This window comes from Osmerus eperlanus, chromosome 17 (assembly GCF_963692335.1).
Source record: "Osmerus eperlanus chromosome 17, fOsmEpe2.1, whole genome shotgun sequence".
NCBI lineage: Eukaryota > Metazoa > Chordata > Actinopteri > Osmeriformes > Osmeridae > Osmerus > Osmerus eperlanus.
The window spans coordinates 9,332,963-9,350,766 of record NC_085034.1 but is presented as its reverse complement, the minus strand read 5'-3'; the positions used below and the strand labels follow the sequence as shown (position 1 = coordinate 9,350,766).

The 17,804-nt window shown below is 46.7% G+C and overlaps 1 protein-coding gene across 1 annotated transcript in view; it reads right to left on the bottom strand.

The window, feature by feature from the left end:
- ptprz1b (protein tyrosine phosphatase receptor type Z1b) overlaps positions 1–17,804 on the bottom strand; it is a 37,044-nt gene that overhangs the window by 8,198 nt on the left and 11,042 nt on the right. The window contains exons 3-18 of the mRNA XM_062483666.1: positions 15,799–15,978; positions 14,750–14,901; positions 13,967–14,062; positions 13,298–13,364; positions 12,698–12,855; positions 8,453–8,603; positions 5,688–5,872; positions 4,987–5,113; positions 4,195–4,682; positions 3,931–4,090; positions 3,550–3,783; positions 2,060–2,467; positions 1,043–1,957; positions 625–772; positions 437–528; positions 40–128 (exon numbers count right to left, since the gene is read on the bottom strand). Of these exons, the coding sequence (XP_062339650.1) occupies positions 40–128; positions 437–528; positions 625–772; positions 1,043–1,957; positions 2,060–2,467; positions 3,550–3,783; positions 3,931–4,090; positions 4,195–4,682; positions 4,987–5,113; positions 5,688–5,872; positions 8,453–8,603; positions 12,698–12,855; positions 13,298–13,364; positions 13,967–14,062; positions 14,750–14,901; positions 15,799–15,978 (3,650 nt within the window). The remainder of the gene's footprint in view (positions 1–39; positions 129–436; positions 529–624; positions 773–1,042; positions 1,958–2,059; positions 2,468–3,549; positions 3,784–3,930; positions 4,091–4,194; positions 4,683–4,986; positions 5,114–5,687; positions 5,873–8,452; positions 8,604–12,697; positions 12,856–13,297; positions 13,365–13,966; positions 14,063–14,749; positions 14,902–15,798; positions 15,979–17,804) is intronic.

The window sequence follows — 17,804 nt, the reverse complement described above, 5'->3', positions numbered from 1 at the left end:
CAGCATCACCGCTGGGGGGAGGGGGGGGGGGGCTTTTACCTCAAACTCCTTGGAGAAGGTGTTGGTGCTGTGGAGTTCTGCCACGTGCTTCACAAACTGCTTCACCGACATGGCCTCCTGCTGTTCCTCTGTCAGCCACCGGGTGGAGGAATGAGGTGAGTCGGAGCAGGTGTGTGTGTGTGTGTGAGAGAGAGAGAGAGAGAGAGAGAGAGAGAGAGAGAGAGAGAGAGAGAGAGAGAGAGGGAGAGAGAGAGAGAGAGGGAGAGAGAGAGAGAGAGAGAGAAATGGAAAGCAATAGAGAGAAAAAAACATCAGAGTCTTTCTGTGTAATGTAATCCTTTTTGCAGACAGTTTAATCCATAACTCTTCATCTGCAGTTAAATGCTCTGCCCCTCCCGGCACAGTGTACAGACAGAGGTTGCGTGTTTGCAGTTACCCGCAGCTAGCAGCAGGGGTGTCAACGGAGCCGAAACCACTTTGGGCGATGCATTGTCCTCTGGGTAGAAATTTGCTGTCTGGAAACAGTTCCTGTTAAACATGAACAGTTCCCGTTAAGCATAAACCAGTTTCATAAACGTCTGACGTAGAAGAAACAGGGTGGAGTGTGAAAAAGTAGTTCCCAACCTCCAGTAGATGAGGATGCCAACCAGGACGAGGAGACAGAGGATGGTGAGAGTGGAGACCACCGCCAGGGGCACCACAGTCCTCCGCTCCCTCTCCACCCCGCTGCCCACCATGCCAACCCTGGACTCATGGCTGCTGTTACTGCCCTCTAGAGGTGGGAGGGACAACATGCAGGTTATAATCTCGTCTCTCTCTCTGTCTCTCTCTGTCTCTCTCTCTGTCTCTCTCTCTGTCTCTCTCTCTCTCTCTCTCTCTCTCTCTCTCTCTCTCTCTCTCTCTCACTCTCTCTCACACACACACAAACACATTTACACACGCACACACGTACACACACACACCAACTGAAATACAGCAATCATATCTATCGGATGTCACTTCTGTAATCGCTCATTCCTAAGTGTGTGTGGCGCAACTGTACCTTTCCTGTTCAGCTCCACAGCCGTGCTGATGTTAAACACAGGGAGCCGCAGCTCTACTGTCAAGTTACCAACACCGAGAAGATCCTCTTTAGCTCCTCGACCTTCTTTCCCCCCTCCTCCTCCCGCTATTCCTCCTTTTCCACCTCCTTCTCTTCCTCCATCTCCTTTCATCCCTGCTCCTCGTCCTTCCCTACTTCCACCTGTTTCTCTATCAAATCCTCCTTCGGTCCCTCCATCAACTTCATCCCCGGAGCCGCTGCCGTCCTCAACGGTGGCTGACCTCCACAGAGAGGGCTTCAAACCATCTATCTGAGCTGGACTCTCTGTCTCTCTCCCAGTCTCTCTCCCAGTCTCTCTGTCTCTCTCAGTCTTTACCTTGGTCTCACCCTCTGCCTCAAGGGTCAACTCGCCCTCAAAGTAGAAGCCAGAGTAGAGACCTTCAAAGTCTGTCTCAGGCCCTGTCTCACCTTGTCTTTCGCCCCATCCCTCAGTACCTGTCTCACCCCTTCCCTCACCTGCTGTCTCACCCTCTCCCTCATCTCCTGTCTCACTCCATGTCTCACCTTCTGTCTCATCTCCTATCTCACTCCCTCCCTCAGGCCCTGTCTCATATCCTGTCACAAGCCCTGTCTCACCCCCTTCCTCATCTCCTGTCTCACTCCCTCCCTCAGGCCCTGTCTCATATCCTGTCACAGGCCCTGTCTCGCCCCCTTCCTCATCTCCTGTCTCACTCCCTTCCTCAGGCTCTCCCTCATCTCCTTTCTCACTCCCTCCCTCAGGCCCTCCCTCATCTCCAGTCTCACCCCCTGTCTCACCCTCTGTCTCACCAGCTTTCTCAGGCCTTGTCTCACCCCTTATACCGCCTTCTGTCTCACCCTTTGTCTCACTCACTGTCTCAGGCTCTGCCTCACCTCCTGCCTCACCCCCTGCCTCACCCCCCATCTTCCTCCATGTCTTCCCCTCTCCCCCCTCCCTCTGTTCTGGAGCCGAGGCTGGGCTGTGCGTGGGTAACAAACGGCCCGTCCAGAAAACCACGGTCACGTCTCTGTCCTGGGCCGAGCTGCGATCGTACAGGCCAGACCCAGAGCCACTCGAGTCCATCTTGCCGTCCAGAGAGAGTGGGTCGAGCAGGCCCTCTTGGGGAGAGTGACCGGTGGGGTGCAGGGTGGATGCGCGTCCTTCAGGAGGGGTGGAGATGGCAGGGGTCGGGGGTAGGATGCGGGTGGTGGTGGAGGAGGAGGAAGGGCCGGTGCCTGGGACTGGAATGTGGAGGGAGGCCTCTTCAGACTGGGTTGGAGGAGGGGCCGGAGTGGCCCCCTCAAAGGCGGAGACTGTGGGCTCGCGGTCGAGGACTGAAGAGGCAAGGGGCGGTGGGAGGGGGGAGCTCTCTGATTGTTCCTGAGAGCTGGAGGAGTCCGTTCTGACTGGAACGGAAAATTCCGGGCACACAACATGAAAGAAACGTAGGCCAATGAGAAAAGACACATCCTGAAGTAGAGAGAGGGAAAGCTCCTCTGCTAGTAGAAAGGAAGAAGTGGCGTGAAAGTGCAAAACAACCACCAGAGGGCAACGTTGCGCCAAGGGCGAGCATGTAGGAGGAAAGAACAGTCCCAGAAGAAGACAGGAGAAGATAATATCGACGGGCTGATGTTCAAGAAATGGAGAGAAGCAATCGTGTGTGACAGAAAATCACCACCACTGAGAAGCTTTTCTTAAAGTAAAGCGCCAAGCAACAAAACATAAAAGAATGATCAGAATCCTAATCCTAATCCCCAGCACAATCACCATCCTTAGCGTCAGCGCCACCACACACCAAGCCCACAACAAACACAAACATGGGTCAAATACCATTTGGAAATACTGTCACCCTAATACATGAGGTGTACTGAATTTAGGTCACCCCGTGTGATCAACCAAAAGTAATTCCCCGTGATTACAAACTCGGTTCTTTGAAAATCCATCGTTGTATTTGAATGTATTTGACGCAGGTCTGTCTCAGTCCAAACCGGTCGAACCCCATCAGGTAGCACCGCGAGGTGCAGAAGCATCAGAGAAGCACGAGCGACATCAAGAACCGCGACAGGAAGTCCCTGCACCACTCACCCTTGACCCCAGCATCCTACACATGCTCACACACACAAACCGATCAAGCACGATGGTATGATCATAATTCGATATGGGCACATTTTTGCTCTTCGTCATATCATGTAATGTTATATCTTCGAGCTACTTTAATTCCTTATGTGTGTGTGTGTGTGGATTCAGCTCTTGGAACTATGTCGGCCGTCGTGTTGTGAAAAGTCAGGGGGTCAGATGGCTGAGCGGTTAGGGAATCGGGCTATTAATCAGAAGGTTGCCGGTTCGATTCCCGGCTGTGCGAAATGACGTTGTTTCCTTGGGCAAGGCACTTCACCCTACTTGCCTCGGGGGGAATGTCCCTGTACTAACTGTAAGTCGCTCTGAATAAGAGCGTCTGCTAAATGACTAAATGTAAATGTTAGTCTACCGTTGAACATGGGCTGGGTGGTGTGAGGCAGGATCTTGCTGATGGACGAGGTCCCAGACGAGCTGTCGCCGGTGGAGAGGGTGTTGCTGGGCGTCGCGGATCTCGCCCGGACCCAGGGCACGGAGGGAGTGGACGTTTCCGAGAGGGGGGTCTCCGAGAGAGGCGGAGCCTCGGTCCTTCTGACGTCCCCGCCCTTGGGCGGCGATGTGACCAATCCTTGATCATCTCCGTTACCTGCGCGACAAGATTGAGCTCTGTTGAGGCCGAGGCATGTCAGGTCAGAGTATTGAGTCCTTTCGAAGAATGAAATCGACGAGTTTAGCGCCCACAAGACGACAAATCGGCCTGTCAAAAAAAAAAAAGACAAGTAGCATCTCTTACCCTGTGGAGTCGTAGTAGAAGGGGGCAGCTCAAACAAAGTACTGTTCACCACATCCTCAAAGTAGATGTCAGTGACCTCCATATCCACTGCAGGGAGGGGGAAGATGTCGCCCCCCAGTGGTGGGAGGTCTCCCCCTGAAGTGGAAGCCTTGACTCTGCTCTGGATGATGAAAACCCATTGAGACATCAGCATTTTATATGCACGGAAATGGATGTGGGCGCAGAGCATGGACAGAAATAAAGAGAAGATAAAGAAGCTGTTACCTTGGGTGAGGCCGACAATGAAGACTCCTCTGTGATTCGCCGGCGGACGGGCATGCTGGTTGTCTTGGCAACAGGAAACAGGAAGCCAGGCTGGTCCGTCATCAAGGTAACCCAGATGGAGCTCTTGCTGTCTGAGGCAGAGCTGGTGTGAGTTCGGTTCGGGGTGATCCGTTTGTTCTGGTCCACGAGGTTCGGATCAAAGCCGGCCCGCTCTGGTTTAGTTCGAGGCGGGTCCACTTTCTGCTTCCTCTGGTCAACCGTGTTCTGAGTGCCGGGCTGGATGGGTAGGTTCTGATCTGGGCTCGGCTGGGTTGTGATCTCCAGGAGCCGGTTCTGAAACACTTTGGTCTGCTCCACCGGGATCTCCTCCACTGGGCTTTCATCTTTGGCTTCTTCCCGATCCACCTGGTTCTGATCCACTTGAGGTGCGTTGTCTTCATTGTTGTCTTCAGTTTCTGCTGAGTCAGTGTCCGGACCTGACTCACTCTCTAGAGAGAAGAGAACCCAATGGGGTAAGATGAGTCAGCAGGCTAGAGAAGGTTCTGGATTGGCCGAGTACCAACAACTTGGAATGGCTCGTCTTTTGAACTCAGCAGTGGGATTAATCGCGTGGTTGATATTTGATAAGATACTCTACAAAGTACTGTATAACTACTTTTGTGTTGAGATTTGGAGAGCTAGGCCATGAGAAAAGACGAACCCCGCACGTCATTTCTGAAAACATTCCATGTTTAAGCCCTGTCCTAAACATGGACTCATCTTCACGGTGTATTGGCGGTCGCCTGGTCTCACCTGCGTCCTCGAGCGGCATGTCCACGATGATCTGGTCGCTCATGCGTCCTGTCAGGCCATTGGTGCAGACGGCCAACACCTCAACCACGTAGCTGCTGTTCGCCAGCAGGCCATGGATGATGGCGCCCTGGGATGGCGGAGAAAAGAAAAAACGCCCACGCAACCATCAGTCAATCGATCCAGAGACATTTGTCGGTCATTGGTGTCAGAGTCAAGCACGTTTAAAGTTGTGACAGAGGAAGAACAAAACAACAATCTATACAACAGTCAGTAACACATGCAGAAAGGCCCTCTCACCGTGTGAGGCCACTGTAAGCCCATTAGCTGGCATGCCTACTACTAAACGTGATTCATATGTAGAGAGAATGCAATACTGATACTGTAATAGTAACACAAAACCATAACCCTTTACAGGCCAAGCTAATGGTTTCAACTTGACTACCGTAAGACACGTTTGGGGGTTTGTAACTGAATGTCTGACAACCAAGCAGGTAGACAGCCAGACAGCCAGCCAGACAGCCAAACAGGTAGACAGCCAGCCAGCCAGACAGACAGGAGGAAAGACAGACGGACAGACAGGCAGTTAAAAAGGCAGGCAGGCAGACATGCAGGCAGGCAGGCAGGCAGAAACACAGACAGGCAAACAAACAGCCAGCCATCCAGCCAGACTGCCAGCCAACCAGCCCGCCAGGCAGCCTCACCACGTCCTGGTCCCCGTCGGTGCGGTACTCGTGTCTGGGCTGCTCGCGGCCCTGCAGCCGCTGGTAGGAGACAGAGTACCAGTCGATGGTCGTGTCGAACACCACACGGGGGCGCTCCCACGTCACCACGATGGTCGTGTCGTTGCTGGCGTCTGCCTGGACGTTCCCCGGCTCCGAGCTGCACGCTGGAAAGAGAAGAACACAAACAAGTTTTATAGTGGTAGTAGTAGAGAATTAGTAGTCAATTAAACACCTACAAAAATCAGAGTTAGACAGATAGGAAACTGTAAAGAGGAGCTGGTCCAAGAGTTCCAATATGCCTGTACTTGTACTTGTTGCAAATTACAAATAAACTAGTAGGTCATTTGTCAGCAAATGCTAGTGTTTGAACTTGAATGCTACTTAGAGGCTTACTTAGAATTAGAGGCCCTTTCAATGGTGTTGGTTACAATCGCTACAGGATATGAATGAGGTATCATGGTCAGGGTCAGTAGTTACTCTATGAGTCTGTTGGCAGCAGTCACTGTGGAGTCATTGATGTTTGTCCCCAACGGCAATGCTTGGAGGAAAACATAAGCAGTTCTAAGAGCTGAGGCGATGAGGAAGGAGGACATGAGAGACGACGAGAGCACAGGGAGTGAGATGAAAGAGAGAGAGATTTCAAAAAGGGAGAGCTGAGTAGAGAGGAAAGGAGAGGGAGACGTGCGGAGCGAGGGAGGAGGAGGCGGGAGAGGGAGATGTGAGGAGCGAGAGAGAGAGAGAAGAGGAGAAGAAAGAGTGGAAGAGTGGGGAAAGAGGGGGAGAGGGAGGGACGTGGATTCTTGTAGGTTTGATTGCACGCCCGAAAAACTTGACTGTAAGAAGCCTCTCTGAGAGAGCACATGCACCGACACCGGCACAGAGTGCTGCAGCATTTCTGACGGAATTTCTGAGCGTTTATTTAAATTTCACAAAGAAATAGCTGCGCGATGGGAAACTGCAAAGCTGGGTTCCCTAGCAACCGCTACAGTAAATACTTTTGCGTCATCTTTTATCAGAGAAGCGCTTGCCTCCAAGGAACTCAACTGACCTTGCAAACGGGTGATATTACTGTGCCACTAAAACATGCTTGTCACAGTCATTTTGATGTTGGAACCCAGCCTGGGTTACAGTAAAAGGAGTTCTGTATTTTCAACGTGAACATTTGTTTGCTGGGGAGAGTTAAGGGTTAAGATTTTGGATTTGTGGCCCTGATCATGGTTTTAGGGGTTTAACTTGAAAACACTTTTTAGTGGTTCACTCTGGATTAGACCGTGACTAATGCCTGACATGAACTCTGAGGTAGGGTTTTTAGGGGAGCTGGGGAGCTATGGAGCCAAAGTGGTTAGGAAATCCCTGGTTGGGGGGCAGGGGTTAGGACTCAAATGTCATGGCCTAGGGGTTGTGATTTGGGAGTTAAGATGTAGGATGTAGGGTGTAAGATGTAGTGTGTAAGGTGTAGGATGTAGGATGTGGGGTGTTGGGTGTAAGGTGTAGGATGTGGGGTTTAAGGTGTAGGATGTGGGGTGTTGGGTGTAAGGTGTAGGATGTGGGGTGTTGGGTGTAAGGTGTAGGATGTGGGGTGTTGGGTGTAAGGTGTAGGATGTGGGGTGTAAGGTGTAGGATGTGGGGTGTTGGGTGTAAGGTGTAGGATGTGGGGTGTAAGGTGTAGGATGTGGGGTGTTGGGTGTAGGATGTGGGGTGTAAGGTGTAGGATGTGGGGTGTTGGGTGTAAGGTGTAGGATGTGGGGTGTAAGGTGTAGGATGTGGGGTGTTGGGTGTAAGGTGTAGGATGTGGGGTGTTGGGTGTAAGGTGTAGGATGTGGGGTGTAAGGTGTAGGATGTGGGGTGTTGGGTGTAAGGTGTAGGATGTGGGGTGTAAGGTGTAGGATGTGGGGTGTTGGGTGTAAGGTGTAGGATGTGGGGTGTTGGGTGTAAGGTGTAGGATGTGGGGTTTAAGGTGTAGGATGTGGGGTGTTGGGTGTAAGGTGTAGGATGTGGGGTGTAAGGTGTAGGATGTGGGGTGTTGGGTGTAAGGTGTAGGATGTGGGGTTTAAGGTGTAGGATGTGGGGTTTAAGGTGTAGGATGTGGGGTGTAAGGTGTAGGATGTGGGGTGTTGGGTGTAAGGTGTAGGATGTGGGGTGTAAGGTGTAGGATGTGGGGTGTTGGGTGTAAGGTGTAGGATGTGGGGTGTAAGGTGTAGGATGTGGGGTGTAAGGTGTAGGGTGTGGGGTGTTGGGTGTAAGGTGTAGGATGTGGGGTGTTGGGTGTAAGGTGTAGGATGTGGGGTGTAAGGTGTAGGATGTGGGGTGTAAGGTGTAGGGTGTGGGGTGTTGGGTGTAAGGTGTAGGATGTGGGGTGTAAGGTGTAGGGTGTGGGGTGTAAGGTGTAGGATGTGGGGTGTGGGGTATAGGGTGCAGGGTGCAGGGGCAGGGTGCAGGGTCTCGGGTCTAGAGCAGGGCTGTCCAATTCTGGTCCTCGGGGTCCACTGTCTTGTATGTTCTATATGTTTCCCTACTCCAACACACTTGGTTCAAATGAACGGGTCGTGATCAAGCTCTGTGGAAGCCTGATCAAGACCATTCATTTCAATCAGGTGTGTTGGAGCAGGGAAACATCGAAAACATATCTCGTAGTCCCCGAGGACCAGGATAGAACACCCCTGATCCAGGGTCTAGGTAGGGACTAGATTCTACAGACCAGGTTCTAGGATCTGAGATGGAGGTTCTAGGGGTCAAACACGTACTGGGTGTGAGGAGATCTTCGACGCCGGTGTAGGAGGAGAACACCTGGCCGCTGAACTGCAGCCGCTGCTCCCGGTAGTTGTTCTGCAGGTAGTCAGTCAGCATGACGTAGCCCGCCTGCTCCATGGTCATCACCTCGCAGAACACCTCCAACTGGGGGGGGGGGGGGGGGGGAAGACAGGGAGGGGAGGGGTGGAGGGAGACGGGAGGGGGGGAGGAACGAGAGAGAGAGATTTGAGGGAGAGGGGAAAAGAAGATGACAGAGAAAGCAAAGCGAGGGCAACGACGTGCATAAGGGGCCAGATCAGTCCACCCAAAGAAACAAAGTGACATGACAAGTGCGTGCGTGTGTATTGGTGTGTGTGCGTGTGCGTGTCAGAGGGAGAAGATCATGTTGGCAAAAGGGAAAGCCTGTGTATCAGTTCATGTGTTCAGTGGGCTGGGAACAGACTTCCACTTATCTGGGCACGTATCGTGGGCTTACTTCCCCCTCCCCCTCTTCCTGTTGCAAAAAAAATAACTCCCGGATTTAAAGCGGATCATGGTGGGGGGGGGGGGGGGGTGAGGCATGCACACTTCCCTTTCCAAATGATATATAGCAATTCCTTCTGCTCTGCTAAACTGAGATTTGAAAGTGCGTGAAGCCAGATGAGAAGTTTCCGGAGAAGAGAGAGTGTGTGAGAGGAAGACAGAGAAGGAAAGTCTCTGCTTCTTAGTTCCTGTTCCGACGCAGTTGCCGTACAATATTCATGATTGTTCTGTGTTTCTGTGCCTATATGTGTGTGTGTGTGTTTGGTCTGACGCACAAGGTTTCAGAGCCCTGTCGCTGATGCAGGGAGAGGGAACACCACGCTATTTTCGGAGGTGTGTTTGAGACACTCGGGGGTGCCCACGTCATGTCACACATGTACCGGTAACACTTTATAATAAGTCAACGCTTTTTGGCATTTACAAAGTGTTAACTAATAGTTAGTTAATCCTTTATAAAACATTTTGAAACATTAACAATACATTATTAAATAGTTAATAAGCTTATTATTAAACACTATGTTGATCATTAATAAACACTGTTAAAAATTATGCATTTTATTCATAATACAATTCATAAGGTGTTTGATAACTGCATTATCATACTTTATACACAGCTTGTTAGTTGCAAACCAGTAGTTTAAAAGGTGTTAATGGTACATGAGCTGGTATAGAAAGCATTAGCAAATGGTGAACAAACCATTTACATTACCTTTATAAAGCATGAGTAAATAACTAATAACATATTTACTTATGTCTTTAATTAATGTGGGAGTCTGTTGGCTGAGCGGTGAGGGAATCGGGCTAGTAATCCGAAGGTTGCCAGTTCGATTCCCGGTCATGCCAACTGACGTTGTGTCCTTGGGCAAGGCACTTCACCCTACTTGCCTGTAAGTAACTGTAAGTCGCTCTGGATAAGAGCGTCTGCTAAATGACTAAATGTAAAATGTAAATGTAATGTATGCCAAGTCGAATACAGGATGTACACTATGCTTTGCAGATATCTTAACAACTATTTTATAAAGACTTACTAATGATGCAACTTCTGATTAGTAATGCAAGTTATAAAGCATTTACTAACTGTTAGTTAAGGCTTTTGCGTGACCTAATCTAAAGTGTGAACTATTTATGCCTTATTAAGCATTTATAGAAAGACTATAGGCCTATAGATGTTGTGTTTTTGTTTTTTAGAAGAAATAGCTGTTAATTTATTTACCTGGGTAATAAAATAGTATTTTATTTCCATTAAGAAGCAATACAGTAGAATTGGTATAAAAGTTGGTTACCCGAAGCTGTATTTTATTTTCCAAAAATGGCTGTAATAAACTTCAAATGTTTAGCTACTCCTCGACAGGTCTGCAACCGCCTTTGAAAGCAGAGATTTGTTAAAACGTTTGTTAACCGAGATCGTAGGTCGAGGTTTACAAACAAATCGTTTTAACAAATTTAGGCGACAAAGCGTTTGCTGACCTGTCGAAGAGTAAACATTTGGTTTCTTATATACTACAACAATACGTGGGAAGATCCCAAATCAAACACGGCGAATCTGGAGCAGACGCCATCTTGTCAGAGCAATCAGCTGCACTTGTACTGGTGACGTCACTACATCTCCAAGGCAACATATCAACAACTCTTTTGAGAACGTCTTCTGAACCAATAAGAACAGCATATTGGTTCAATTGCAACAACAGTACGAGCGTTCTGATTGGCTAATGGGTAGTCATGCCAGCCGCGTATATCTATGCGCGTATTGACCTCATCTGCGGTCTGATACGTATTCTTATTGCCCTCCGCTGATGTCATCTTCAAAATGAGCGAGATCGAGGAGTTTTACTATCCAGATGACAATGAAGACATCAACAGCGACGAGGAAATTCTTAACTTTCTAAAAGAGCAGAAAAGTGTGAACACAGAGAGATAAACGACAAGCGCTAGGCAGATTGCTAGGTTTGGTTGCTCAGATTTCAGATTGGTTGCTAGGTGCTAACACCTGAAACACACCGTGAGAAGACGAGTAGAGCTGAACAAAACTACATGTTTTAAATGAAAAGAGCTAAAAATGCCATATAATAAACAACTTACTAACCTCGACCATTCAGTCATGCCGGGAAATATCAAACTGAGGTTTTAACGTATCGACCGCTGTCACTCTCGGCTAGTAGAGCTAAGTAGTTAGTAAGACACATGCCTGTCATTACTTCAATAAAATAGTAATTTTGTGTTTCACATTGTGTTGTGTCTGTTTCCTTTTGAGAAACGTATGTTCAGCCTTTGTGAATGTGAGGTTCGAGAATGGACAAGAATACCTTAATAAATAACTTATAAATGTTTAATAAGGCAGAGATAGTTCACACTTTAGATTAGGTCACGCAAAAGCCTTAACTAACAGTTAGTAAATGCTTTATAACTTGCATTACTAATCACAAGTTGCATCATTAGTAAGTGTTTATAAAATAGTTGTTACGATACCTTTGTGAATGTGAGGTTTGAGAATGGACAAGAATACCTTAATAAATAACACAAAAGCCTTAACTAACAGTTAGTAAATGCTTTATAACTTGCATTACTAATCACAAGTTGCATCATTAGTAAGTGTTTATAAAATAGTTGTTAAGACATCTGCTAAGTAGTAGTGTACATCATGTATTCGACTTGGCGTACATTAATTAAAGACATAAGTTAATATGTTGTTAGTTATTTACTCATGCTTTGTAAAGGTAATGTAAATGGTTTGTTCACCATTTGCTAATGCTTTCTATACCAGCTCATGTACCATTAACAGATTATAAACTACTGGTTTGCAACTATATTAACAAGCTGTCTATAAAGTATGGTAATGCAGTTATCAAACACCTTATGAATTGTATTATGAATCAAATCCATAATGTTTAACAGTGTTTATTAATGATTAACATAGCATTTAATAATAAGCTTATTAACTATATAATAATGTATTGTTAATGTTTCAAAATGTTTTATAAAGGGTTAACTACCTATTAGTTAACACTTTGTAAATGCCAAAAAGCGTTGACTTATTATAAAGTGTTACCCATGTACCTTTCTCTCTCACACACACTCCACTACACACACACATTTTACACACACGTTTCACACACAGGTTCCACACACACACACACACACACACACTCACACACACACACACTCACGTTTAACATACACACACACACAAATTCACAGTCAAGCTGCACACCCTTATCCTTGTCTAGCTCATATTATACATAATATATGTATTATCATTAAGCAAAAGATTTCATCCTAAGACACAACTCGCACACTTTAACATCTTAACTCGCACTGGGGTTGTGCCGCGCTGAAATGCAGAAATCAACCAGCTATTCCAACCAGCTGAACCATTTGACCTACATCAATCAAACATAGATTTTCAGGCCCTGCTGACTTAAATGAGTCCAGCTCAGTCTGTCGTTAATGAGCAGAAACCGAGCAGGCAGAAGGCAGGCTAAGTGGGATGAGTGGGGCCCCTTCGGTTACACAGACTCTCCATCTGACTCAGATATGGGTCGTGTGTGTGTGTGTGTGTGTGTGACAGCAAGAAGTACTGTGTGTGTGTGTGTTTCAGTGGAGCTGGATTTATTTCTGTACATCTCATGCACTCGGGAGTGTATGTGTGTGTGTGTGTGTGTGTGTGTGTGTGTGTGTGTGTGTGTGTGTGTGTGTGTGTGTGTGTGTACTGCGCTCACCTGAGTCTCTGATATGGCCACGTTGTGTTTGAAAACAATCCACTCCACGGTCTCGGTGCAGGGTGGGGAGGTGAGGGAGCCATTGTACGTGTAGTATTGATCTGTGGCGTTGGGCAACAGCGCCAGCAGAGAAAACGGCTCCACAGAACTGCTCTTACCTTCACACACCACAACACATCACACTTTGGTCTTCATCGAACTTTGACCCAACTTCATGTAGACCTAACTTGAACTTTCCAGGTTTAACCCTTGTGTTATCTTTGGGTCATTCTGACCCATTAGTCATTGTGACCCACCGTTGTATTGCGACAAATTTACCACATACAAAAACAAAGTGAAGCCTTTTCTTTTAACCGTTGGGCTGTCTCAGACCCCCCACATTGCAAAGGTTAAAAGAAATTTTTTTTAATTTGTTTTTGTATTGGGTAAAATTGGGTAAACACAACAATGGTTCGTTATGAACCTTTGGGTCATGTGACCCGAAGGCAGCACAAGGGTTAAATCAGTACAGAGTGCTACCGAAGATCAAATATAATGATTTGTTTTCATTTTTTAATGAGACTTTGTTCCGTTTGGGTGCTGGAAAGCTACAGGACATACCAAATCTGCTCACGGTGTTCACTCCTTCCATGATGGTGTTGTAGTTGTCGTTGTCGTGTAGACTGGCCTGTGACATGGGAACGTTTTTTTTGTGAATTTTTACTTCATTACAATACTCTTAGATTATTGTAGCCAACTGGACTAAATCATGAAATCAAGTCAAATCAAAATGTATTTGTTTTGCCCTTTTACAAGCAATGTCACAGACATTCATGATTGCCCATAGAACTGCCCTTCAGCCAACCTAAACCCTCAAGGAAGACAAGGACAAACTCCACTATTAGTTTTGTATTCAGTTAGTATTGAGTCTTCCTGGAATTTGTAGTGAGAAGCCTATTAGTTTGATTGCACCAGGATAGATCAATCAAACACTGATTTACTGTTGAGAGATACTCTTTCATATATTTGACCATGCTGTTAGACAAGTGTGTTTTTTATCAAGCACGACTTTCACTTTTTCTGGCTGCATCCACCACCCCCAACTTTAGGTCTTTATTCTCTGTCAGGATGGATGATGGATATTGTGTGGAAGTGAAGTCAAAGTCTCAATTTGGCATTCTCTGGACTGAGAGCTTTTGTGAAGCAGAACCATATTGCCAAAACTGTAGTGTTGCGTCACTCAATATTTTATGCGTAAAAAGAAACTGGACTAAATTGAAGGCGTGTTACCTCAAACAGGACAGCCAAGGCTGTGATCTTGCCTCCATCCCTGATCGCGTCCTCTATTGACTTATAGAGCTCTGACTCATAGCAGTATATCTGCATCTGTGGGAGTGATAGAGAATACATGAGAGAGAGAGAGAGAGAGAGAGGGGGGGGGGGGGGGGGAGAGGAAGAGAGGGAGAGCGTAAGAGAGGGGGGGTGGTGCAGGGCTTCCATTATCACAACGGACAGAAAAAAAAGCATGTATTATGTATGCATTAAATGTGCTTTTACGTGTTGTTTTAAGTGTGACTAAGCACCACAATTTGTGCCTTAGCCCTTCATGTAAAAAAAAAAAAGCTTTTTAGTGAAAAGTTGTGGGTGGCATTTTTCCTCATAAATATTTATTCATGGGGTGGGTAAAAGGCTCAAAGTGACACTTTGACACACCCAATTATTTTAATAATGCTAGCTAAATGGTTCAATATAGAAACAATTGAGTCAGTTAAATCAAATGCAGCGTTTGCAACAGAAAGATCAAACAATAGATACATGTCCTTCTGGGGGAAATTACGTAATACAGAATAGCCGCCGAAACTTCGAACCCCACATTTAAGATGAACCTTTCTAGATAAATATAATTCAGTAACCTGAGATTGAACTTCAAACATGAGTTCAAAAGCATTTCATAAAAAAACTGACCACAATTAGTTCATTGGTCACAGTAATTTCATTTTGATTGGTTGATATGGTTGACTGAGTGATGGAGCGGGGGGGTTGTCTGATTGGTCGACAGGTGGGGCTCCGTACCTCCAGGGGGAACTTCCGTCCGTTGAGGCTGTGTTCCGACCCGTCTGAGGAGCTGTTGCAGCGGCCCCAATGGAACGTGATCTGGCCCACTCGGAACCTGGACCTCAATCCCCCTCCACTCACGTAGTACTCACCCTCAATGCCTAGCACCACTGTACACACACACACGTTAATTAGGTTATGAGTAGAAAAAGTTCGATCCTTGAAACACAGTTTCATTAATCTAGACTTTGCTTTCAGAATCACGCCCCCTACCCTCCACCACCCACCACATCCCACCCCACCCCGCACAGACACTCACATGAATAATATACACCTAAATACAATATGACATCAACCATCTGATTATTATCTAGTTGCATTTCCTGTCGGCCTTTGGAGAAGGAGATTTATATTGGAAGAAGATGTCCCAGACGCACGGGAGCTCATCTCCCCTGAAGGACAAACTCATTCATCCTCTTCTCCTCTCCAGTCTGTCTATTTCGAAAGACTTTCATAGATCACCCTCTTCCTCACTCTCTCTCGCTCTTCCTCAGCAACCATCACTCCATTCGATCTCCCTCTCTTCAACACACGTAACACTTCCTAATAAAATACCAAGGCCGTGATCTTGCCTTTTGTCCTTGATCGTACTGTCTTATGACTTACAGAGCTCTGATTCAGAGCAGCATATCTTCAGCTATCCATCAGTCTCGTTGCAAATTAGGACTTACATGACCCAGACAGGAGTTGCGATGACCTAGCTTTAAGCCACACCAAAGTATCTTAGACAGCCGTGCACGTCACGTTGCACGAGGCACCCAAATAAACCCAGTGAGTGATAATACACTCACTTAGTCGGCTAAAATTGGTTTCCTAGCCTGTTTACATTGATCTGAAGTGTATGTAGCAGGGATGAGTCTGGGAATTTTGGAACACCTGGTGAGTGTGTGTGGGGGGGGTGTGGGCATGTGTGTGTGTTTGAGTGTGTGGGGGTGTGTGGGCATGTGTGTGTTTGAGTGTGTGCGTGTGTGTGTGTGTGTGTGAGGGGGGGGGGGGGGCAGATGTACCTGTCTTCCCATCGTTCCTGATGGTGGTGGTCTCTAAGGTTTCCTTCTCCCAGCCTTCCAGGCGAAGACCCTGGAACTGGGCCCGGGCCTGAGTGAAGGTGGCATCGATGTCGACAGGGGACTGCCGGGGACTGTTGCACCATGGGTACTTCTTACCCCAGTTTGCCTGGTTTAACGTCCCTAAATGAGTAAACATCTCCCTGTCAAGTTCGTTCCTGCTAAATATTTAGAGCAGGTGAACTTTTCAACTCAAATAAAACATAAATAAGGCTTATTAAATCAACGGAAATAAAAGAATTCGGCACACACCAGTGGAAAAGTGATTAAGAATTCAAAGCATGCAATGTAGGCTTGCACAACCAGCCTGCAGGGATAACCATTGACATTCATACTGTATTTCTCTCTCTGAGGAAAACAACCGTATGTTCTCAAGAGTCAGTTAGCTAGAGTTGAGGGGGAAAACATTCTCTCACACATGGTTATTTACTGCAAACCAACACACAAGTCACAAAATCAGCTTCAAGCAATCCTCCTAGAACTACCCATTTTATTGCCAGTTAACAATAAATTAATAAATTAACATTAAAATCATAAATTAACCATTTATTTGTTATTTAATCATCCAGCAGCAGAATATTCACCCTCTTACAACCCTGTACACCAAGCACTGCCACCACTGTGCGCACACACACACACACACACTCCATACATACACACCCATCCTGGTCATCGTGTTGAGTCCTGGGAGGAGGAATAGAGAGGAGGAGGGGTGGATGAGCGAAGAGTTCGTTAACGAGGCAGATGGTCTGACAGAATGATGGTCACACATGATTGGACAGGTACTTCCATAAACACGCACACACACACACGCACGCACGCACACACACACACACACACACACACACACACACACACACACACACGCACACACACACACACACACACACACACACACAGGCTTCCCAGCCATCCTGTGTTATATCCTCTTACTGTATGATGAGCTAATCCTATGAGGAGTCCAGAGTGTTCTAGAAGGCAGATGGTCTCACCAGTATGTTAACCATAAACTGACAGATACTTCAAGAACACCAATACAAATACCAAAGCTGTAAGTTGCCGGATATGATAGGCCTGTGGAGCTGGTAGTATTATATACAGTTTTGATGTATCTGTTTAGAATGATGATTTGGAAACATATTTAGGACTGACGAGAAACTGTAGACAAGAGCAAGACCATAAATCAAGAGAACTCTTAATTTTTGTGAATGACAAACAAACTTCAAATCTGAACTAGGGTCTCTGAGAATGTGAGGACAGAGGGGCCAGGAATGTTGTCATGTTTAGAGAGGGAGATACCTTACAATGCAGGCTACAGTTTGGCTCTCTTCTATGCGTACACGCCACAACACCTTCAAAACGTCTCATACCTATGAAAATGCTCCATTTTGGCCTTCTGCTAATACCATCATTTAAACCCTGTAAAAATAGTCAAAAGTATCTTTCCACTGTGAGCTGTAGGTTTGGACTGTACAGTGGACTATAGGTCACTCTCGCAGGGTCTTTTATCGAGACAAAAATCTCTTGCTACTGTAGAACGTGTCATTGGAAATGTTGCTGGGGGTGAAACTGCTTCAATCAGCAACAGAGGTTTGGCATGTAATAGGTTATTTATAAAAGGGTTGGGGTCATAAAAATGGCCGCTCGTTGAGTTAAAATGTCTGTCGTGTTTTTTTTTAAACACAAACAGTTAGGTACTAGCAACCACTTCGACTCCTGTGAAGTGTATACCTATTTAATATTGCTCAAACCGCACCATGTGCTAATGTGTAATAGGACACTGGTGTATACAACAGTGCAGGGATATTATGGACTGGACTCTTGAGAGCAGGTCTCTTGGCCATATTTTATGGTGTGTAATTAGGTTGGCTTTTGTCTGCGCTGAGACACATTAGCATGTTAATGACAGCACCACACTGAGGGGGAATTACTTCATGATTACATTCCTC